Source organism: Drosophila melanogaster, chromosome 3R (assembly GCF_000001215.4).
Source record: "Drosophila melanogaster chromosome 3R".
Lineage (NCBI taxonomy): Eukaryota > Metazoa > Arthropoda > Insecta > Diptera > Drosophilidae > Drosophila > Drosophila melanogaster.
In genome coordinates, this window is record NT_033777.3 from 25,554,873 (window position 1) to 25,579,955 (window position 25,083).

Sequence of the window (25,083 nt, forward strand, 5' to 3'; positions counted from 1 at the left end):
AACTTGTTACCATGTCGTCACCTCGCGGAACCTGCTACGATAAATATTATTTCAATATACAGACACATATATTTTTTTTTCGGCTTCATTATTCATTATTGGCGAGTCAATGGCTGTTCGGTGCGAGGAATTGAATGTTAATTGAATTAAAAATTTTCTCTCACCTTGCGAGGTGAAATAAAGTCAATCGGAAATCGCTGGCATAAATGTGAGAGCTTTTCTCAAAAGGAACCAAGGCCGTTAACTGGGTCGCCTCCGCCCCCGGCCACCTTTTTTCACAGTGGACTAACCTTGACAAGTGAAATCTAAAGGATCACACACACATGCACACACAATTTCCGCAGAAGTGGCTTTTGCCAACTTTAAATGAAAACCTGTTAAAGGCAGCTAAAAAAGACGAGAGGAAGCAGCTAGGTAGGGAAAAGTGGAGGCGAAAAAACCGAAGGAACCACGCACAAAACTTCCAGTTGAAAAATGTTAACAAAAACTGCAAAGGAAGTCGTGCAGACCGAAACTTGAAAGACACTGGAAATAATTTCAACAAATAAGTATCTAAAAGATTGACTTTATTATTTGAAAGAAATTTATTTTAATTATTATTTTATATAATTAAACAACAATTATGATTCATATTCACATATTTTTATAGTGTAAGTTTTTAGAATAGTGCAACTCCTACCATTTCGATTCTGGTCACACTCTTTAACTTTGCTCAGCTATCTTGAAAATATATTCTCAAGAACTTTGCCAACTCGCCCTGTAGCTGAGAGGACTCTTCACGAGAAGGGTATCACAAACGAGTGGAAGGAAGCCAGCTGAAAAGGCAGAACTGGCTGCCATTCGACGTCCGTCCGTCTGTCGGGGAGGCGCACAAAGGCATGTGTATGCGATTGTACGGGTGTGGAGCACCAGGTTACCTTACCAGTTACCTGTTACCAGTTCCTGCTCCTCGGCCTCCGCGGGTTGTCGCCCCCCCCCCCCCTCTCGTTCCACTCACCCGGCTACAACGCTCCAACGCCCCAACGAGTGGAGTCTCTGCGAGTAAGACGGCGGAACTGAGAAAAAAATGGGAAAGGAGTTGGAGTTGGGGCCTTTTTTTGGGGGGGGGGGGAGCACGACCGAGAGCAGTCTCGATAAGTTCATTTTTCGAGTTCAAGGTGAATCGGCCACAGCCAGTTCCTTTGCGAGCTCCATCTTCTGGTCGCATTTCCCCCAGATTCTTTATATATTCCCTTTTTTTTTTTCGTATGTCACTGCCTTTAAGTCGCCCTGCTTCTGCGGCTCTGTGGCTTCCTTATATTCCATTTCATTCTTTTTGTGCCTGGCCCCATTTGCTTCGTTGCCATCTTTAGTGGCACATAATTACACGACTCTCCTTTCCTTGAAAAACAAAAAACCAAGGAAAAATAAAAGAAGTCCCAAATGAGATGGGGAGTGAAAAATGATTGCAAGCAGAATACAAATAATGCATGATAATTAATGCTGTTTTCTAGCCAAAAAGGACTGAGATATTTTGGGGCATGTTTCTGCAAGTTAATGCATGAAATAAGTAAATTAAACAAATTACCCATCTCGTACGCATTAAATAGTAAATTCAATTAGCATGGGTAATTTGAAGCTAATGTTTTGGATCATCAGTGCGGAATTCTAAATGTTGCACTCAAAGAATTAATTTCCATTATGGGTGGCAAATTAATAATTTACTCGAAATGAATCACATTTGATGTGTCTCATCAGATATTAAATTGCAACAAATTGCGTTTCTCAGAAACAAAGATCTATTAAATCATGCACACTGTTGTTCAGCTGAGTTCTGCGAAATGCAAAATGTGAATTAGACACACATTTCGAAATGAACTTCATAGATGATAGGTCGCATAATGTTTGCGATGGATATATGAGATCATTCGCTGGCCCCAAGGGTAGTATGCTCCATAAATCACAAGTTTAAATGCGAAGCCTTTTGTTCAACTCCGCACACCTCGACTCATCTCTCGATTGGCTGAAGTTTGAAGTTGAGTTCAGTGAGGCGATGCGATGCGATGCGAGTGTTGTTCACCTAAGCGTATTAACATAAAAAATGTTTGCACACAAGAAGGTCACAAAAGGTGCGTGGAAAAGAGTTCGAGTTTAAAGGGGTGAAAACAATATATATTTAATATTTATGGACTATAGTTATCGCAGCATCTATAATTTGCATTCGAAGCCCATGGCAAAGTAAGGCAATCAAAGGGGCAATCTAGTCTTCACTCGGCGAGTCTGTTTCATTCATATAAATCAATCAATCAATCAATCGTGCGCAAAGCCAAATAATGGCATAAAATTTCAAGTGGCAACGTCCAAAAACCAACACAATCCGTATCGCATCGGATCGAATTGAATCGAGAGTCGAGTTGAGTCGAATCAAATCGGAAAGGGGCAAACAAAACAAATCAACAATTTGTTGTTTACGCTCAATTGGCTTATGTTCGTGGGGCGATGCTCTGGATGGACGCCTTCGCCCAATGGGAGCGTATTGGGTATCGGGAATCGGGATTGGAGGCCCAAGACGCAAGAAGAGGGATTCGTCGTAGCAGATGCTATACAATTTCCCTCACACATGCTACGTGTAATTAAATTTCAATTAAACTTTTCATACAGCACCCTGCATCGGTGTGCAGTTGTGTGTAACAATATTAATTAAAAGTGTTTAAAGCGAGAGCGCGATGCCATGCGATGCCATAAACCACCGCAAATAGTCAATTAAGTGGGCAAAGTGTTTGCCCATAGTTAAGCGAGGCAACAGTGTTTATCGCCGTTACTCATTCGCCCCGTTGTCTTGCTCAATAATGAAAGCAACCGTAACGCATGACACAGTGCAGTCAACTTGATGCGAAACAAATAAACACTGTAATTCCTATAAAGCAACAACAGAATACAATGAAAATGAAAGTCGCTCGACAAGAGCTAGGAAAATTGGATTTGTTTTCCCCAACAATCTGCACTTTAATTGGAGGCATATTTTTAATCTTTTTTTTTTAGTTTGGGAAGTCGCAAATTGTTGAGGATTTTTTATTTTTGTTTTGTAACTCAGCTTGTTTTTCTGTTTTTCATAAAATTCTGTTTAATAAATCTACCATTGAATATGGCAATTTATTTGGCTTTCCTGTTTAGTTTAGACTTGCCAGTATTTAGACGATGCTTGTGCAAAATATTTCCAAATAGAAAATGTATTTTCCCACATGTTTTGTTTACAGAACCAAACGAATGTGACAGCAGTCAAGGGCATTGCAAAACAAAAATATTTGATTAGATGTATTTTATGCTTGTTTGGTATAGTTACTTGAAAAATAACTTTTAAAAAATTTCACTAAATCATAACCCGTATTTTCAATATTTCTTGCAAAAATAATGCTATGCTGCATTTCCATTTAATTAAATTTTTCCGGTACAAGTACCAGATTGCATGTCTTACAAGTTCTGCTTTTCAATTTGAAAACAAATCTAAACTTTGTAATAAAGAAATTTAATAAGCAAAGTTGGCTGCATCTAACAACTTGCAATACATTTTGTTTATAGAAACACGCATATCCACATTTGCAGAAACTCGTGACCTCTGTTGTAATATGACGCGTTGGTATGATGCAAACCCAATTTCTTATTTTGTTTTTTTTTTTTTTGAGAGGGAAAGGAAATGTAATAGCTATGAAATGTAGATGCAGTAAAAATATAACCATTAACATAGACACAACCCCCCTTTTGCGCTCATGTGCTGCGGATTTTCTTTGTATGTTCACCCCATCATGAAAAGCAATTTCATGTTATGAATCCGTTTTTGGCCAAGGCAAAGTAGCGCGCCATTTTACTTAGTATTTTTGTGTGTTTCTTTCTTCGTTTTTGTTGTTGTATTTATTACACAATAAAATATTACATTTACAGTGTAGCAAAATGCGGCCCCGCTTTCCATGTGTGTGAAAAACCCTTTTTGTTTTCGTTTTTTGGTGCTTTCGGGCACCATCTAATGGCTGAACAGTTTACGCCTGTTCTCTGTTTGTCATTTGATAGGAATTTTGTGGCATATAGAAATGCCTCGTAGTTAAGGTTAATGAGGGGTCTAGTCCTGAAAGTTGAGACAAAAACACACATACATACGTGTATATACCTTCCTTTGATGGGTTACCCAACAGACATAAATGGCAAAAAGGGAACAGAATAAACATTCGAGTATGTTTAGAATATTAAAATATTCATTCTTCAGAAATTGATAATGATCGACAGTGCTTTAGTCACTAGACTAATTTTAACTTAATCGATGTGCTCCTTTCGAATTTAAAATATTTATAAAAATCCTACAAAGTATCAACAGTTCGTGGGAATTCCGCTGGATTTTATGCTTTATTTTACTTATAGTTCACATTTGGTTTTCGGCACTTCCCCTGCGGTTGTTGCCAACTTTTGTGCTTGGGACTGCCGTTTCAGTTATTCTCCTGCCGCAAATATAATGGCAATGGGAGCACCGACAACAGAAAAGCACAGCGGCAATTCGTAACGCCTCGCATATCTGCCCTCACACACAGATACACGGATACCCAGATACACAGATACTCGGATACATACACACAGACAAACACCCTCCGTTTCCGTTTTGCTTTTTTTTTTTGCCCCAAAACCAAGTTTCGTCTGACCCACAGTTCCCTTATCCCCCGAATTACGTATATATAAGTGTGTATAAAAATATTTGTGTGTGTGCTTGGGGAAAATGAAACTATTTTCGTATTTGTAAGATCTCAGCATTGGATAAAAATTTTCTGAGCTTCGACAGCGTGAAAGCTTTGCCCATAAAGTAGACTATACCATTGCTATTTGTGCAAGGGGTCGTCTTATATGCTGTGTGTGTATAGCTGATATGTTCAATTTCCACCATGACTTCGATTATTTGCCACTATTGCTGTTGTAATTGGTGTACGATAAGGGAAGGACTTTATAGATCCTTATTTAGAGTTCAAACTATTACTTGATTTTAAGGGGAATGCAACCTTTTATAAGTTATTACAGCAGTTAGATTCATTGACACAATTTTTTGCATAAATATAAGCATGTCATAGTTGAAAAAGAGATACACATGTCACAAGCGCCAAGAAATTTGCATAAGCTCTGGTGGAAAAGGGATTCCCCCTGCCAATCTAAAAACTTTTACTTCATAATATTTTCCTCAAACGAAGTTTATTCAAATGTTTTGAGCTAAATTGCAAAAGAATGAATAGCAGTCGAAGACAATTTCTTTTGATTTGGGTTTAACTTCGGGTAGCCGTGTGATAAAAATGGATGAGGCCTTTTAACGACAAACCATTTAGCGCATATGCCTTCGAAAGCCAAACGAAACGGGCCATAAATGGCATAATTAACGCATATTAAATGTCACCATTAAAATGGACAGTCAGTCGAGAGTCGGTCCCTCAGTTGGCGTTAAAATCGAGCAGGAAATTACGTATGCATATCGGGGCTCGATGTGAGTGAATCATTAAAACATTAAAGTCAAGCGGGAAAAGCGAAACACCCATCCACGTCCAAAAGAACTGTAAACGGCTTTGGTTTTATGCGCAATTATAAATGTGTTTCCGTTTCGAGAGAGAGAAAAAAGCACACACACTATATAATTTATAAACTGTATATGACCGATGGCTGCAAATTATTTAAAATGCAAATTTTTGCCCAGCCTCCAGTGGAGCTGGGCCTCGAATTTTAACCCCAAGGTGACCGAGAGGTGTAGTTTAACGAAGAATAAACATAAAAAAAAAATACCATTAATATGCAGTGGTTGAAGAGAGGGCGGAACTCATGCCAGTTACAATTCGTCATGTCGATGAATTTTATAGATCGATTTGGGCCATGCTCTTTCCCTGTCCGAGTGTCAGATTTATAAGTTAAGCTCTGCGAGCCGTGCCACAAAAATTGAAAGCGAAAAATTGTAATAGACCGACATTTGCAACGGCTTTTATATGGCCAGCCAAAGTTGTCAAATTCAGCGACGGGCCAAAACGAAAGTGAGTGAGATGCTGATACCCAAACTCACATATGCGGTGCGCAAAAATCTACTAAATCCGATTTGTGTCATAAAAAAGTTGGTCAAAAAAGGGGATAACTTTTTGTTTTAATCCGCATGCCAAACGGCGTAAATAGATTGCGGTAACTGCCATTGTTAATTGGAAGATATTTATATATGAAAACGTAGAGGAAAATGTTTTACTGTGTGACATAAATATATCGCATAATGATATTCACAATAATTCTTAAAACTGTTGCTTATTACATAGGTTAATCAATCGTGTAAGTGAAATAAGTTTTGAGTAAATTTATCATGGCAATTAAGGCACTTGTTCACCTGCCACAGTAAAATGTTGCAACTCCGGGAAATTAACCACGACATCTCGGGGAAGCCCCTCAACATACAGCTACTTGCATATGCATATTTGATGCACAAACCGACAAAAACGTTTAGCTAACGTTTTATAAAGCACCTGGTAACCCAGAGCATCCGGTTTGCAGTCCTTTGCCTGCCCTTCACGCTTAAATCGATTAAAAGGATTGCGTGTACATTTTTAATGTCAATTTGCGTGGAGGGGCAGGGTCGCCGTGTGGCGTAAGTGCTTCAGGATATGCAAATGTTGAGAGAGTGTTGGTATATGCAAAAAAGGTAGTGCATATCTAAGATTTAGATGTGCTAATGTAAAGGTTAATAAATATGGCTAGAAAGGTGTTTTGAATATGACTTTTAAGTTAATTTAAGCATTAAACTTTCTATATTTTTAACTAATTTAACTTAATTTCTTTCTTTCAGGTAAGCAACAAAGCTAGACGTCTGACAAAAATAGCTCGAAAACATCGTGATTAAGGGATAGTCATAGATACCATCGTAGTGTCTGTGTGTGCGTGTAAGCCTTAACCCATGTAGATCCACCAATTGCGTAATTATATACTATCCATATGTACTAGAATATACTCTCTCTTTAAGCTTAACCCACCAAATTCTCTTCACATTACCAACTTGTAATCGATTCACTACTACATTTTTGTGTTCGTATTTAGTAGTTTTAAAAACCATTTTAACCCAATCAGCCCCATCCAACCACGCCTAAAAAAATTAAAACATTAACATATCATAAAATCCAAATTGAAAAACAGAATTTTGTGGCATTTTGTGTGCAAGTTTTTATCAGTGGATAATCTATTCCATTTGCATACAATTTATAGCAGGAAATTAAAAATGTTTTCCTTGTCGTTCCTGTTGTTTTGACAATTTGCCAAAGATTCTTTCCGCCCGATTGTCGCTGTCTGTTTTGAATATCCCCCATTTGGGGGCAAAGCGAACACTGGCTATAGACTTTTAGGTGCCAGTGTGCATAATATCTCGCCTTCTGGCGGCTTATCAAATATTCACTTAACTTTGCCACCGAATTGTATTTAATTAGAATGGCCAAGCGAAAGTAGCTTAATTAGGAGTGTCTAAAAATCTGCATTTCCCTCTATATATTAGCGCTGGATATTTTTCCATCCTACATATTATATATTTTAGTATATATGGGTGAGGAAAGCCCTCTGCTCTTAATTACAAATGAGTACGTCCCTCGGGCAATTCCGCCTGATGCGTTCTCTCATTAGCCTTTTCAGTGGAGCCTCCACGCCTCGTCGACTTGTTGACATTTTGGTGTCACATCTGGAGGAGCAAAACTTGCATTTTGGCCTAGATTCGTGGGCGGAAAACAGAAACGCCAGCACACACACATACACAAGTGAAAGGTGAAGGAGGAAGAGCCCATGGGAAGTAAAGGGGCTAAAGGATACTTTATTTCAATTTAAGGTTTAAAATATCGCAACGCTGCTGTTGCTAAATAAAAATCCCAAGGGTTCCAAGAAACAAACTCAGACAAACGACTTTATAAGCAGCATTAAACCTTAAGGGCTAATATGTAAAAGTAACAAAAGAGAGTTAGTATGAATAAATAATGCCATTTTATATATTGATTGATAGGACTCAGCTCCAATTGTACAAATTACATTTTTCTAAAACTACATAAACGCCCGCGGCTCCCAAACTTTATCACCCAAACATGCAAAGCGTAGTTTCAAATAAATAATAAACAATTCATATGTGTACAAATGATTTTTGGTTGATGTATTTTAATTTATTGTTTATCTTCCGGTGTGTCGTAGTGCTGTGTAATTTATGTCGTGTTCTGTTTATTTTATGTATTATTTTTCCTGTCGCAGCTTAAATAAATAACCAAAACATACCGTTAATAATTAAAAATAATTCGAGCAAAGTTGGTAATTTTGCGTAAATCAGAGTCGTGTTGGTTGGCATCATCGGAATTTTCTGTGTAAACCTCCCCATTCCCCTCAACACCATTGTCCTTGTTGTTAGTGTGGCTTACATTGGTTTATTAATTTTGTGCGCATTTAATTAACATGGTCCCCAGTTGTTATGTACATAACTTTCCCGATTAAATGGTTTTGGTATGTGTAATAAGATAGTAAAATAATTTTCGCATTTATAAAAACGAAATAATATTGCATTGAACATCATAGACATCGGTAAATTACCTATAGTTTGAAACGTAGTTGTTGTTGGAGACATAGATAAAACCACTTTTCAGGTTGCATTTGTTTATATTTTTCTCAACCTGTCACAGTGGACATTGAAAGCGTATTTTAATTATGCAATCAGAAACCAGATGAGCTCCTAATCGAATCAAATTCAATGATGATCCACTTGACAGGTCACAGAAGTATTTGCGAAAACCCATGTAAATAATTATCTGCGTGCTTCTCTGACTGGCAATTAAATCGTTTTGTGCATTTTGTAAATATTTTACAAACACCAGACCCACATCCCTCTTGAGTAAACCACCAAAATAACGACCCATGCATTTTAATTGATACGTGGTCGGCCATCAAAAAACAAACTACTACTATTACTACAACTACTGTTTTCAACTCGTTTATACTCCCATATACATATCTAGTTTTGATGCAACCATTCGTAGTAACAAAAAAGCAAACAAACTCTAAACCCATAACCAGTGTTTACTCAATAACCAACCAGGAAAAAAAAAAAAACAAAATATACCAAATAATGTGAGAGCAACTTAAGCGAGATCGATTTGAAACATTTGCTTACCAGTGGCGAACTTTTCTTCTTTTCTTTTCCGGTTTTCTTTTATATTTCAGGTTTCAGACACCCATTAAAGCGTTTGCCTGCCTGACAGCAGCCACAAGGTAAGCTCTAACCAGCTGATCGAACCACCCATACCCAGCAATTGCCCATTTTATAAGGACAATCCCCAAATGAAACCCCAAAGCCTAATTCAATTGTGTTTGTTGTTGCATTCGGTGTGTATGTGTGCTCTTCCAAAAAAAAGGTGCTAAATACCCAAAACTATTTAATTGGCTAAAAATAATAACAATCTGTAATCGTAATAATTAGCAAATATTATAGTTGCTATTTCATGTGATTATCTGTTAAATTGGCTTTTATTGTATACATGCCATTATTGCTGAAGTTGTTATAATTTCATGAAATTATCTATCTTCCTGTCAGCTCGTAGAAACTTTAGTTTGTTTAGTGCTAGTAAAATGTGCTGTACACTTAGCCCTAGAAATTTGTAACTATAATTTTGTACAATACATTAACCAGTTAAATATTGTACAGTAAATAATTGTGATGAAATGTTATTAAAGCGATGGAGAAAGCATTTCCATTTTATCCTACCATCTCTGGTAGCTCATGTTTCTTGTCGAACGCCACAATTAGAAACATATTACGGAAACATATTTATGGTCAAAACAATGCCCTCTGGTGTTTTTGGTGGTCGAGAGAGTTGGATGCCAAGGATAATCCTGTTGCATTTGGCTGCTTTCGCCAACCGTGGTATCCTGAATGGGCCTGCTGTGCTCTGGGCTGCAATTATATTGTTTTCTTGTCCATGTTTGTTATAATTTTATTGCCCACACACACATGGACGTGCTTGTATTTTTGTATTAATTTGCTCCACAATTTGCTAAACATTAAATGGGTAGTAAGGGAACCTTTAATGTCTTCAATGTGCCAGCAATTGAGCGTACGATTACCGCAGAGAAAACACTCTGCTTAAATATTACATTCAATAAATGTCTGATCATGTGAATAAAAGTGCATTCCATCTTAAAACTTACAGTGTACACATCTGAGTTATTTGCACATGAAAATCATTCATGCAGTTATTTAACATTCGGCAGCAGTGAATTATCTGCCGTTTGTAAAACATTTAATTGCCATAACTTAACTGCACTTATTTCTCAATCATAAGTGAACATTTCGATGTAAGGATAAACTCTTTAAATCCTCAGACCTGCAATTTGTCGTAATGGTTTTCGCTTCTGGGCGCAACACAAAGCGATTATTATATAATCGCATTCGTAATCGACGATAATGACAACACTTTAGCGCCATATAACACATCATAAAAAAAGAAATTGAGTGGACTAGGAACTGAAACAATTACCGCGGCCAGAAAAAAAGCCCGAACCATGTTTCGAAAGTCGGGCCAACAAATTGGTCACACACACATTGTACATGCCCATTGCAAATGGCTGCCAACATCGGCAACATGCAATATTTTATCTGCTAATGTGTAATTATAAACAATTTTCTAGTTTGTTATTTATAATAGCGCAGCGGGCAGCGAAAAAAAATGAAATGGAAAAACGGCAGCGGGGAAAACTAAGCCATCTGTCTATGTAATTGTGCAAGCATTATTTCAGCCATTGTATTTTAGCGTAGTGCGGGTGCAATTTTAACAAACGACTTGCGATAACAATCGCCGGAAAATTGTTCCAAGTGCAGGCGTGGGCAGCTAAAGCGGCGGGGGCGTGGCATAGGGATTTCAAAAATGTTGGCGGAATGCGTGAGTCCAGCACATTTGCCACATTCCAAAACTGACAAACGATACGCGATATGCAATGCGATATACGAAACAAGCCGGAAAATCGTGAAGCAAGGTGCTAAAAATTTCATCACTGGAAAAAGTTGTTCAGCACAAATAGAAGGAAAAATAGAATGGCGTGATACACGCAACAACAACAATGAGAACTGCGGGAAATTAATTGCACTGAAATTTATGTTTAGAAATTGAAGCTGGCAGCGGGCATTTGTGTCCTTTTTGGCTGCGAATGCAATCGCAGCGCGAAAAAGTATGCTACATAAACTACGGGCTTAATTAAATGGAAATTGGAAACGGATTTGTGTAACAGCCATCGATTTAATAGTTTTTTGACTTGACTCATCATTAAAAAACACTATTATTAGCCGCATAATTAAAACTATAATTAAAGGGAATATAAGCACGCTTTAGGATTCAAAGTAGGTTGGCTTTCCAACCGAATTTTCTGCTATTTACACCACAATTTCGACGCTTAATTCGGCCGCTCGATTGGGAGCACACTTTCGCCATTCAAGACCACAATCAATTAAAATTGCTCTGCGGCTGTCGCCATCGCGAGTCGGTTATTGTGGCGCGGCAGCAGCTGCAATCGTTGTTGCTGTTGCGTTGTTGCTGCTGCGTTGTTTCTGCTGCCATGCTCACATTGCTGCGATATTGCACAGATGCGAAAACATTTGAAGGGCTTCGTTCTACTGTTCCAATTATTGTCGCCCTGAATCACCTGATTCGCTTCCCATTTTTTTTTTTTCGGCTTGTTTTTCAGCTCTGTTACTGTGTGTTGCTGTGGTACTTTTAATTTCCCAGTCGAACAAGCAGCGAGGAGCTGCTGCCATCCTGCAACAGGATGTGTATTGTTACGGTAGAGCGACGCATCCTAAATTTTTTGTCAGTTCCTCCTTTTTTTGTTTAGCAACTTCCGCCTGGACCTAAGGTTTAATTACGTCAGGGACCGAGCGGATTTTTTTTCGTTATTTTTTTTTTTTGAGTTGGCTTAAATCTCCTCTGTAGCATTGCCCGTTTTGCACTTGACTACGTTTTGGGTCAAGTTGCGTAGAATTGGTGATTTCGCGGAATTGAATTACTATGACGGAGGCTGAATTTACCACTCTGTTGACTTTATCACTTGCGCGGAAAATTCCATGAAAACTCTAAATGAAGAACTGTTATTGTACTGCTGAGATTGGTCCTTGTTTAAACACCCGTACCTCAGCAACTCAACTTCGCCAAAGTCAAACCACTTAATTTCCTACATTGCGTATACGCAATATTGGCTTAATTTCCTCTCCTTCGATGGCAAACAGAATTTATTGTTTGCAGCGAATCGACAGCAGCATCAACGGCTGTCTTCATTAGAATTACATCGGCATTTTCCATTTTTGATCCACTCGGCGATGGAATTTCGAATTCAAATCAACAATACGCACCGTTGTACAATTGTCCTTGATTCGTGAGAGTGTGTGTGTGTGTGTATTTACTCCGATGATTTATGCATTCGGCAACACCTTTTGCAAAGGGAGCGCGGGTAGGGCTTATGTAAATTGCGATTGTAAATTCGTGCAAATCGCGTTTTCAATTTCAGCCCTTTGTTGGATATGCGAATATGCAAATGAAGCTCATAATTTGCTTTAGCCAAAGGCGGGAAATTACCAAAAATGAACTACGACCAGAAGAATGGATAGCGAGCGAATGTGAAAGAGGCTTAGAGTGCAAAGGGATACCTACCCACAAAAAAAAAAACTTTCCACAACAGACCAGTGAAACTTTCTGTGCAAACTCTTCGGACCAAGTTGTGAAAGATAGGATGCTCGTCCCTTTCCACTTTATGGTGCTCTATGCCCTATGATTCCTCCCGATGCAGCTCTAAGAACACTTAAAAAATTAAGATGCATATAATCTGTTTCTTTTTTTTTGAAGTATAATATAATACCCATAAATCCTCCAAAATCAAAAGATTTGATTTTAAGTTGTTGAAGAACATAAAACATTTTCTTGCTATCGAAAAATGCTTCTATATGAAAAAGTAACGTTCGAATTACATTTTTCTTAGCCACTTTTAGGTTTGAAAATATAAAACTAAATATTATATATGATATTATTTATAATGGAACTAATTTTCTAGTGTCTAAAGGGACTAAGAAAAACTTTTGCCCTGCACACATGACCCATTAATAAGCGCACGGCACTTTCTGGTTTGGCTTGGTCATTTCATTCGACTTTCACAGCTGGGCGTCGTGGAAAATAGAGAGAAAAGTGGGGCGGTATTTGGGTGGGCGGGGTAATGCCGTGGTGCAGTGGTGACGTGGTGGCCCAGCACGTTGTCAACATAAATTTTCGAGGCACCAGCCATGAACTACTAGCAGCGGTGGCAAAGTTTGCACTTCCTTGCAATTTAAATGCGTTTATCTATTCGAAAGTGGACAAACAGACCCAAGTTGCAAAATAAATCTGCTCCGCAATAACGAATGAGCAAATTTCATGATTTAAGCATTTAATGCGTTTTTCAATCGATAAATCAATGGCACCATGACGTTAGATGAATTCGAAAAAAGTTCTGCAAAAGTCCTTGATATGAAAACGATTTTCAAAAAAATGTTATATGAAGTGTATACATATACGAACAACAAAATCAACAATCTATAGCTAAAGCTATACGAGTATCTTGCAGATACGCCAAGCACGCCCACACAGAGTCATGAAACCATGGCAAGTCAATGATAATGAGTCAGAAAGCGGAAGCTATGAATAAATTTTGTGATGCAAAAACGGACCGAGAAAACACGCAGCCAGATACAAATGCATAGCTCCAGATACATAGACGAGATACGGATACGCGCATCCACAAGTCAAGCGTTTAATATGCAGGCAACGTTGCAAGTGGGCGGTATTGGGTGGCGAGTGATAGACGGGGTGGGTCAGAGTGGAGCGATCAAGGACATGGCGGATGGATTCGATGACCCAGAGGCGATAAACGATAACTATAACCATTTCATATTGGCGGCGTAATTTGACGGAAAACGCTATAAGCAGATAGCGTTATAGCCATTTGCATTTGCTGTGGGCCATTTTATGCATAGGCTGGGCAGCTAATATGGGCTCAATTAACTTAACGTTAACATCGAGGACGTGATGTGCAGGATTCCGCTTAATGTGATTATACTTATCTTCATTAATGCCGCAAAACAGCAGAGCAGCGGTGTTTTCCATATTAACCGACATTTGCATCATATTGTGTCAGCAAACGGATGAATTAATATTATTTTGCCACATAATATTTTGAGCTGTAACTACCCTAAATTAAAGTTGCGCTAACAGTCTTTTGTATAGCCCCATTTCAGACCGATATAACTCAAAGACATAGATACATACATATATATCTTTTGACGTCAGTCAGCCCAGTTGACCAGGTTAAGGAAATTCAATTAAACTTTTGTTCCAGGCATACAGCCCCCTGAAACCACCCGATCTGCCCGCATCATTGTTTAACACTATAGAGGATGGTAGAGAGTATAGACACGGCAATCCTTGGCCAGGTTACACAAATAGCCAGTCACGTTATTCCATTTTCTGTGGACGGAGCTCCGGCCACGTTTCACATTTGCACCTTACTTCACAATTTGGCTTTAAATAAATATTTAACCTACTATAATTGGAAACTCGAAAGTGCAATTAGCCGAGTCCAGCGAAAAGCTGAGTCCGAATGAGAACAACTTTCCAAAGTTTCAAGTTCCCATTCCAGTTCGTTGGTGAAATGGAAATTTCTTTGTCCAAATTGAAGAAGTTACAAGCTCACCACGGGCGGCCCTCCAAGTTAATTAAGTTATAAAATTTCACTGAAACACCAGCAGATGTGTCTATCATGGCTTTAACTCTCACTTAAAGCTCCTTGACCATGCGCTTTTTCGCGGGTCTGAGAAGGCCACTTAAATTTTTAATTGCAGCTAATTAAAAAAACGCATCAAAACGGAATATATAGCGTGAACATACCAAAAGTGGCAAAATAGCAACAGGGTTGGGGAAATTCTAGTGTCCGGCGAATTAAAAATACTCTTTGATAACAATTAAAAATATTTTTATTTTAGGCCAAGCCTACTAATATATATGTTTATATTATTTACATGCTTTGTTAGTATGAAAACTCGAAAAATTCTACATGCTCTTTGCCCTTTCGCTTGGTGTTAGAGAAGCCAAAAAAAAGGGGCAGATAAATATTTAACAAGCTGCACAAAACAGACAAATATGCACATACATATTCCCACTCGCACACACTGGCAAAAGTTTTGCTGAGGGAAAAAGGGACAGGAAACTGGCGGGAAAGAGATAGCCGCCACTTGAACATTAAGCAACAAACAGGCTACAAAAAACTCAACGTGATAAATTTTTCCCACTTTGAGAGAAATGAAAATACATTTTTTACTAAAACCGGAAACTCAGCGTTGGGGTGCAGCATAAATTACGAATGATGCTGTGTATAGATAAAAGGATACTATGCAAGGTTTGCTAGCACGTGCAGTTTAAGTTTAAATGTAGAAAGTCGTAAAACTTATAATGATTAAAATGTTTTTTTACATTTGTGCCTATTCATAATGCTGTCTCTGCACAATGAAGTGCAACAATCTGAAACATAAACCAGACATTTCGTTGGGCATTTTTGGACAAAACAAAGCCTTTTTCCCAGCGGCTGTCAGTTGGACATCTGTCTCGTTGTCTGGATGTGCTCCACCGACCATTTGCGTCCCTAGCCCTTGATCCTTCCAGCATTTCACCTCCAATCCTCTCCGACTGTCTGGTCTTCCTGCTTATCGGACCGCTTTGTTCTTGCAGTTTGGTGCATACTTTTAGGCGCAAATCACGCCATGTTCAAAAAGTTGGCCGTACTGTTGTCTCCGGGTCTCCGGTTCATTGCACTGTGTGCTGTGCAATGGAAATTGCAACGCGCCGCTCTCTTATTGCCCGGAAATGCCTTTTTCGGGCTAGACGGTTAAAGTTCTGGCTCTGAAAAAAAAACCCAAGCGAAAATCGCAAGGAAAACAGAAAAAATTGTGTAATACTTGCATTGATAACAGTTCCTTCAAAAGGAATATATTTGTTTACAGCCTTTATATACGATTTCCATTTGTTCAACAATTTTTATTTTAGTAATATAAAATATTCATCCATGATATACCGGCATTTCTTCCTGTGTGCAACTATAAAAATCTCGAATTGCAATTGCAGTTGCAATTTGTGCTGCAATGGCGGATCGAAAATGTCGCATGTTTGGTCGCAGTAAGCCGACACATGGATAACTTTGAGCCTCGAACACTGAACTTCGATTATGGCAGCTAATAAAAAAACATTGTGCTACGCGGCCTAGGCGCTTTCAAAAATTTGGATTTATGGTTATTTTATGGCTGTTCGGTTTATTGTTCGTACTTTTTCCCGGCGTTTTCTTACCTCTTTGTTCCTCGGCTTGTCGCCCGGGTCATAAAAATTCAATTATGTGAAGGAGGCGTGCTGGCACAAGAAGTAGGGAGCCAAAAAAAGAAAAAAAAAAAATACAAACCTGAGAGACCGTAAAAACGAATGAATCCTGATTTAAAATGAGGGTGTCTGAGTGCGATCCCGAAAGTATGCCATCGCAACTTTTTACTCATTTTTGTGCATGGCTTTGACACACATGCATAAGTAAGGAGCACGCACACCCACTCAGTCATGCCAAATGCGATACAAGAATTGCCAAAATGTAGGAAGAAAACTCTTGAGCAGACTCAAGAAGTGCGCTTTAAATTTCCCCCACTATGCAAAACGGATGCTGAGAGATGGAAAATAGGAAAATGCGAAGCATCATCCGGCGAAGCTGACGGAAAAAGGTTGACTGAAAAGCAGCCAGGAAAACGGGAAACGAGAAGAGACTGGAAACATTCCACAAATACTCTTAGGAAAATGAAGCCAAAAGTTGGGTTAAAAGCGAAAAGTTCTCAGTTCCGAAGATGTCATAAAAATGCGTGGGTGAAGACAAGAAAAAACACAGCTTAGCATTCCTAATTAAAGTTAAGTAAAAAGTATCCCTTACAATTGTGACTGTGCTTAAAAATTCGAAATTGAAATGAAAAGTGCTCTGCCATATTTGATATATTCCAAGTTAGTACAACAAACAGTGAAGCTAGTAAGTCATTTGATCCATTGCCCCTTAAGCTAATTGACACACTTACGTGCACTTTAAATATTTGCCGCACTATCAATAGAGTGAAAGCCAATCTTTTGATGGATGGCTCTACTCGTAAGAGGTTAAATGCCTGCTTACACTGTTATATCCTTTTATGCGACTAGTCCTTCGTTCGACTTGTTTGCGTGCGCTTTTTGTTCAAACATTATCACAAACTTTGCATTATCCTGCTGTAAGTGAGAACACACAAAAGTGGCCCCACTAAAGATCTCTTCACATTTCCCATCCAGCTTGTGTGAGAGTGTGTGAACGCCTTGTTATTAACCTCCTTCCGACTTGGTGAATCCTGGTTGCCCCTCCTGGTAAGCTCTATCCCCATCGGTTGTGCAGCTGCTTATATGTGCAAAAATGGCTGAGAGTCTTTGAGGATATATACATACTGTATAATAATAATATTTAAATTGAAAGCTCTATTTCTTGCAATGTATATGATTACATATTTTTCCCTGACTGTCGATAATTGGCCCTGGGGAGTAGGACAATAAACGATCCTTGTCGCCATCATGATTGACAGCCCCAACACGATGGCAGCAATCTGAGCCCACAAGTCGGTTCCTTCCGGTTAGGTTGAGCGATAATAGTAGGAGTATTCGCACATTATTACACTCATCTGAGCGCCGTCAAGTGACATGTTTTGATAAATTGTTTGATTAATGGACGCATGTGCGTAAATACAGTTTAAGTGCTGCGGCGAAGGGCTTACGTATCAATATCCAAAATGGGAGGACGAGTTGGAGGACACTTCACGCCTTCATGTGACCATTAAAAATAATTTTCTTTTGCGCCCGGCTAAAAGCGCACTTTCCACCACAAAGAGCGACAGCTGAAAATGACAAAATCTGTCGGATGCCAGGCCGATGTTCATAAATCAAAGTGACACCCATACGCTTACACCCGAACACACACACACACACACACTCACATACTTACCCACACAGACACGCAGACATTTTCCACATTTCCGGCGCGCTCATTAAAAAATTGAGCGCCATTTGCCAAATGCGAGGAAAGCGTGAGAGTAGTGGGGGCAGCAAAAAAAAAACCGAGTGTGAAACAGTGGAAAACAGAAATTGCATGCTTGAGCATATGCATATGCATGTTGGGCGAGGAACTCCACTCGAAAAAAACTAACACATCATAAATCTTGCACAAGTATCCTTAAGCGTTGCGACTCTTCCATCCTTCAGCCCACGCCCACCGCCCCCTTCCAGCGCCACTACAAAATGGAAACTCATCCACATAAAAGGCAAAAGATTTACAGTAGAGTCCAGCTAAGTCTTGAGAATGAATTTAAGACTGAAATGCATATAAATAAATATTTTTAGTCAATTTAAATCATTGATAAAGAATCAACCTCTAGCTATAATTAAATGATTAAATTTTGATAAAAATATTGACCGCTTGGAGTTCAGCTTATTGTATGTCCACTGTAGACGGCCAGGTGCTTGGTTGGGGTGAAGATTTTGCTTTTTTTAATTACAAAAGCCTTCAAACGGTCCGTTGGTCGGTGCACACATAAATATGCAACACTATTTCTCGCCACCACCCAGTTTTCCCCATTTTCCCGTTTTTTCTGCACCACATGCATGCAATAAGAAACTTTGCCAAAGGCCAAGCAAACGCTCACATCGCGTTTACCATGACAAGCCCAAGCTGTCGTCATCTTTTTGCTTATCCCACTCGGCTTTTCCTCAATTTTTCACATACCACCTCGCCCTTTTTCCGCCCGCCCTTTTTTTTCCTGCAAGCGCCTTGGGCGAATTTTTTGTGAGTAGCCACAGCAACAGCTAAACTTGAGACTTTTGGCACGTGCATCTCGTCACTTGGCCCCCCAGATTCTTGTTCATCTCGTCGAGCCGAAGGATAACTTCTGCTTTCCCAGGATCAATATGTTCTCTAATGAAACTTGTGTCAAAGTGTGATATTGATTTGCAGCAAAGTAAAGGCACAGCAGAGTGCAGAGATTATCTCAAACACAATTTCACAGCCTTAGGTTGTACTGGAAAAACGATTGACCTCTAAGCCGTGGAAATCTGGCCGAAGAGAGTCACATTTGGCAAAGTTTGAAGTATAAAGTTTGTTATCTGACTCGAGTAATTAAGGTTTGAGTAATTAATTTACCTTATTACCCAGTACCTATCACAAAGTTTATACCCAGTGGCACAATTGAAAGTTGTGATTATTCATTTGCTAGTTCGGTAAAGTTTCTCTTGATAAATATTTGAGCAAAATAATGTTTATTATTGGATTCACATCTGTTGATGAATTGCACCCATTTGTTGACTTGACTGATTGATATATTTCCGTGAAAACTACCACTTCAACTTGGCATTTCATATGGTTTTATGCAGCTTTCGCTCCGAGTTTTTGATGGACACCAGCCAGGCAGCCGTCTGACCCCTGATGTTGATCAACTTTTATCCGTCGCTGGAAAGGAAGAACTTAAACTTCCGCTTTTACATTTTATACCCGCCTTTTTTGCTTGGTACTTTTGTTGCGCTTTACCTATCAGCTGTGCGGATTTTCCACTCACTCTTGCCTCTTTGGCCCGGGGATATCGTCTAACCCTCGAAGGGAAATGCAATTTACGGCAAAAATTGACTTTAGCCCGTAAGCTGTTGGTGCAGGACTCGCTTTCACTCGCAAAGAAAAAAAAAAAAATAAATAAATAAATAAACAGACAACTTAATTTCCTAGTTAAACGTAGTTGAAGTTGTTGCTCGTGTTGCTGTTTTTTCGTCATTATATTTAGCTTTTACCCGTACTAGACCCTCGATGAACTGAAAACTTATAATTGACCGTACTATAATCACGTTTTCTTTTCCACTCTGCTCTTTGTCTTTTGCAGGTCAGTATCGGAGATGAACGCCACTTCTCTATATGCCGGGTAAGCCGTGGGACTTACGCTTAATTATGCTCATATATTATTTAATAATAGTAGGAAGAAAAGGGTCCGCCACAGAGGCTTTAAGCCCTGATCATATTATACTTGCATTGTGATTGACTCACTGCCATAATGTATCCTTTCACACACACGGATTAAATTCATTATCGATTCATTATGTGGGCTGTGGGGAAACTTTAAAAGCAAACTTTACGAGCAAAAATTCAAATACAAATTTAATCAAACTTTGGCCGTGTGGCTTCCGAAAATCCCAGACCCCGCTTTAACTTGACTCTCGCCTTTGGCAGCTCGTACGTCCTTTATAATTGGCATACAAAATAAAAACCGAAACAAAAGTTTAGCCAAACTCCCCAGGGAAAGTGGAAACATTGAAGTTGGTTTCAACTTTGTTTAAAATTGGAGTGGTCATTACTATTCTAATGTTTAAATGTGTCGCTTTAATGAATTCTTTTTATATTATAAGCTGAAAAGATAGTTTTTCTAGTCTTACTACACTTTTTTTTCCAACTTGCTGGATTATCAGCCAAAAAAAAGAAAAACGCGTCGAGCTTTTAAAATATTTCAACGATTAAAGTGCCAGCAATTAAACTACCATTTCATGGTGAAAACAATCAAACAATTAGTGTAAATCGATGGGTTTATTTGCTTACTTCGCGCATATGTTTTTTGCAAGCTGCCCGCTTTAAATTGCTTAATTTTTTTCCCCAAGTGCTTTGTTCGTTACCGTAGTATGCGTATGATACGAAATGAAATACAAACTCATGTATAAAAATCAGAGTAAATAAAAAAGTGACAGAGAAAGCCAGTGAGTGAGACTGGGGAAGTAAAATGCCAACAAACGACAAAAATTGCGGTGGGGAATGTTTGTGGAGCTCGGGAAAACTCACAGCAGCCCTCTGGCATATGCACATTTTGCACAATGTTTGCTCTCAGAGGGGGCAGGTGGAAATGGGGAGGAAGGGGCATTGTGGGGTCACCGAATGTCATTGTTAAAAGTAATGGGGGTTCCCTTCCCTCCATTTCCTCCATTTTTACATCACTTTACTCAACTCTCCGGGGAATTGTAGCTCAGTTGAGGAATGCCAAAAATCGCGTTGCTCGCTCAATGAATTATAATGTAGAATCGTTCAATACGTATTGTGTCAGGCGATGGGCGGAAAATCCAGTGGGTTGATAGCCAGGATCTTTGCTTAACACAAAAGGAAACGAGCCGAGCACGTCTGGCACATGTTAGTGTAAGAGTGCCCTGAATCGACTGTCAAGCTTAATGGCAAGTAAAGTAACTTTTCCGACTTTTGTGTGGGTTTTTCTGGGGCGATTTATATATTTTTATTGGGATATCGAAAGTTTTCGTCCGGTAAGCAATCCTCTTGTATATTTTTACATTCGTTTTTAATACTGGGAGTCATAGTACTAACACATTTTCTTCAATAACCATAAATATTTAAATTGTGCCATTTTGAAAGTTTCCTTACTTTTGACCATTCAAAAGCCCTCACCCATGTCACACATGGCGTATGCTTGATTAATTTTCATTACCGGGAAAAGCATGAGAAGGGTGCTCTGGAAAATGTAAACAAAGGGCCCAATTTAATTACCTCACTTTTCCAGAACTGTTCAAGTTTACCCAACTTTCAAGGCGCTTCGCATTAAGGTTATGCTTCCGTTAAAGCCTTTGAAGTTGACTGTTAGCAAACTTTTTTATGGCCAACTTCAAGGCGTCGGCAGGGCCAATTAAAATGCCAAGATTTTTGCTGACTTTGTTGTTGGCAACGATGCGCCTGTGTTTGTGTGTATGTGGGTTAATTTATTTAGCTACCAATTGGCACGTAAGGGGTTAATTGTCAGCCGTCAGCAAAATACGCTCCGCTCGAGTTTATCGATTGCACATAACTCGCACATGTTGTTCCTCAGCCACCCAGTGGCCCAAACTTTTGTGATTCACACTTTGCTCGGACGCCCATTTTGCGCCATTTTGCCACTAGTTTGTTGATTTTGGAGTTCTTCTTAGCTGCGGGCTGCCTTGAGTTTCATTAGAGCAAGGATGTATGTGTTACTTGCTTGCTGCCTTTTGAGTTATTCCTTTCGTTTGATTTAAATTTAAATTAAAAATCACTCATACGCACCATCTGACAGGCAAACTGACAGCTGCGGGCCGCTCAATGGCGAACAAGAAATTAAAAGCAAAATAAATAAGAGCACCGTCCTCCACATATTGCACAAATGTCAAACACCTGGCCAAAGCCACTATATAAAATTCATTTTAAAAGCAAGCAATCAAAGTGCCCAGACATCCCACACACACTCACACACACACACAAAACACCCAGGTTCCACGTTCAATAAAAGCTTAGAAAAGAGTTGGGCAGAATTTTAAAAGCCCCTTCCACCAGTTGGCCAGCAATTAAGCCAGTTTGTAACAATAAATTTCAGTTGCTGGCAGCACGAGGTGTTTGCCAACTGTTCACTATATTGACTTTCAATTTGGGCGCCGCTCAGTTGGTTGGACTTTATTTTTAGGCACCCTTATGGGGCAACAATGCAGTAGCTTAAAGTCGTATGGGGTATAGTTAGTTATCAGTTAGCATCAGTTATCGAAATAATTAGTATTAACCCTTGAAAACCTTAGAAAATCGATAGAAAAGTTTCTGCAATAATAAATCCAATTACAAATTTCGATTTTCCAGCCAGCAAAGATGCCGCCCATCCATAATAGATTACATTTCTGCTCTCTATAGACTGGCAAACATTTGCCAATTGGCAAACAAATGCCAAATAAATCAAAATCAAACAAGAGAACTGCAACCCCTACGTGCAAAAAAAGAAACCGAACCCCAAAGGTGCCCTTAAAAACTTGTTCCCTTGGCCGCTTTACAATCCAACCTCAGCCCACCTTGTACCCAGCCCCCTTCCACCTGAAACTCACCTGCTTTTCCGCACCTCAGCCCCTTTGGTCCCACCGACAACCCCCGTGAGCGATATTCCACTGCGCTTGTACAAACACGTAATCGAATAATCCAATTTGTTTGCGCAAAAACTGAAACTTTTTCATAGGGCTTCAGTTGACGACGCCGCGTTGTGAGTCACAAACACCCAAATCCCCACCACACCTATCGACCTCAACCTCACCTTTTGAGCTAATTGTTTGAGCGAGTTTTGGATATAAGTGCAGCGTCCTGGCCCCACGAAAAGCCAAATGTCCTTGTTCCCTACGGCATTGTCTGCAAAGTGATGTAATTGTTACCCGCTACTTTGATTTGATAGTTAGCCCAATTTGGGTGCCAAGTGGTTTTTTTTAGAAATGTTCAAGAGAACATAAGTTGACCCAGTTTATAAGTGCAGCTATTTTAAGTGAATACTGAAACTGTTTCCTTTTCATTAGCTGGCTTACACCATTTCTACGTATTTTGTCATCTTGCTGGCTATATCTGGACTCACTGAATTTAGTACACTCAAGTATTTCCACATCCATTGAAATCCTTTCCAGCAACTAATCCTATTCCACCTACCATTGTGTTCTTCACTTTGCCTTTAATCAACCTTTTGTTTCGTTCGCCGTTGTGGTTCTCCACCCCAAAACGGTTTAGGCAACTGTATCCTACCGACTGACCTTTCAATTAAATAAACGTTCCGTTGGTCACCTAGCCAAGAGGACCACCAACTGTGTGTGTTGACAACGGAGCTCTACCTCCACCTCTCAAGGCCACCTGCTGTTGCTGTTGTCGGGCATCTTTTCACACCCACATGGATGCGGGGTTTTCCACTTTTTTTGGCCACAATCTTGTCAAACATTGGTTGCGCCCCATTCAGCCGGACGTTTCCCCCTAGTTTCACTTGCAGCTTTTCAGGAGCGAGTTACAAAGCAAGGTTAACTCTTGGGGTTAAAACAATAGCAAAAATGTTTCACAATTTAATAACTTGAAGAGCTATGCATATGAGGATGCGAGTGTTTAAACTTTTAAACTTTACTTACTAAAGAGAGCGCACAGTGATAAGCAGAATAAGTGATTTAAATAGTTAAGTTGGAGGATGGCGGGCATTACTGGGCTCAGACGTATTAGAGGCCTACACTTGAGATTTCCCAAGTGTTCCGACGGTGGCTTTGTGTACTAAGCTGCCAATACAGGACAGATTCCCAGGACGCGAAAGCTCCTGGTTCTTCCCCCCACCCCCTGAGATGAGCAGATGAATAGCGCGGCTAATCCGCCTGCTTATTACTGAGAGCAGTTCTGCTTGTGGGCAAAGTAGTATGCGCTTTCTGCCGGAGACAAACAGCTGGCAAACTTATCCGTCCGTTTGGGTGCGTGCGCCGGAAGCCAAGGCGGGTTAAGGGGTGAGCTTCAGCTGGCAGGTGGGTATGTGGGTGGTGGTAAGTGGGAGGCAACCGGAACGGAAACACGGAACGCGACACTTTATGACTGCTTCTTGGGGACCTGCACTCAGTTCGGTTTGATGTGCTGCCAGTTCCAAAAAGGAACAAGCATAAAACTCTTACTACACGGAAAACATTTTAAATTAAAAATGAAAAGGTCTTAAGTCATTTGGAAAATAAACGAAGTTGTAAAGCATGTGTGTGATAATCATCATACATTGCTTGTATTATTCATACTATATATTCAATAAGTTTTTATAACTATTCTTTTACTTTCTGTGCACTGGTGGGCGTGGCTCCCAAACCCATCTCCCGTCAATTTCCCACCCTCTGGCAGGAATTAGGAATGCATTGTCTGAGCGCTCAGCTCAGTTTTCCGTTCGGGTTTTCAGCTCAGTGTTGCTGCAGTTTGTGCGTCAACTCTTTGGCTCAAGTGCGGGCCACATTTCATAGGCTTCCCAGAGTAACCTCCACCTCCTCTGACACCCCACCTCAAATCACCCACGATCCAACCACTTCCCCCCCGATTTACAACCCTTCGCTGGAAGACGCGACACAAATTAGCCATCTTTTTTTGCCTTCTTTTTTTTTGTAGTTTTTCCATTTGGCTGAGAACATTTTCAGTTTGCTTTGCAGTGCACAA

The 25,083-nt window shown here is 39.6% G+C and overlaps 1 protein-coding gene across 6 annotated transcripts in view; it reads left to right on the top strand.

Annotated features, from left to right (window-relative positions):
• msi (musashi) overlaps window positions 1-25,083 on the top strand; it is a 92,306-nt gene that overhangs the window by 38,755 nt on the left and 28,468 nt on the right. For 3 of the 6 annotated variants that reach the window (NM_001276031.1, NM_001260374.2, NM_170229.3), the window contains exons 3-4: window positions 9,208-9,255; window positions 20,012-20,050. The exons of 1 other annotated variant lie outside the window; for it this stretch is intronic. In NM_001276031.1, coding sequence (NP_001262960.1) covers window positions 9,208-9,255; window positions 20,012-20,050 — 87 coding nt within the window. Of the gene's footprint in view, window positions 1-9,207; window positions 9,256-20,011; window positions 20,051-21,405; window positions 21,426-25,083 lie in introns of those variants that run through there. 2 more of the 6 variants (NM_001276030.1, NM_001276032.1) reach the window with 2 other exon arrangements.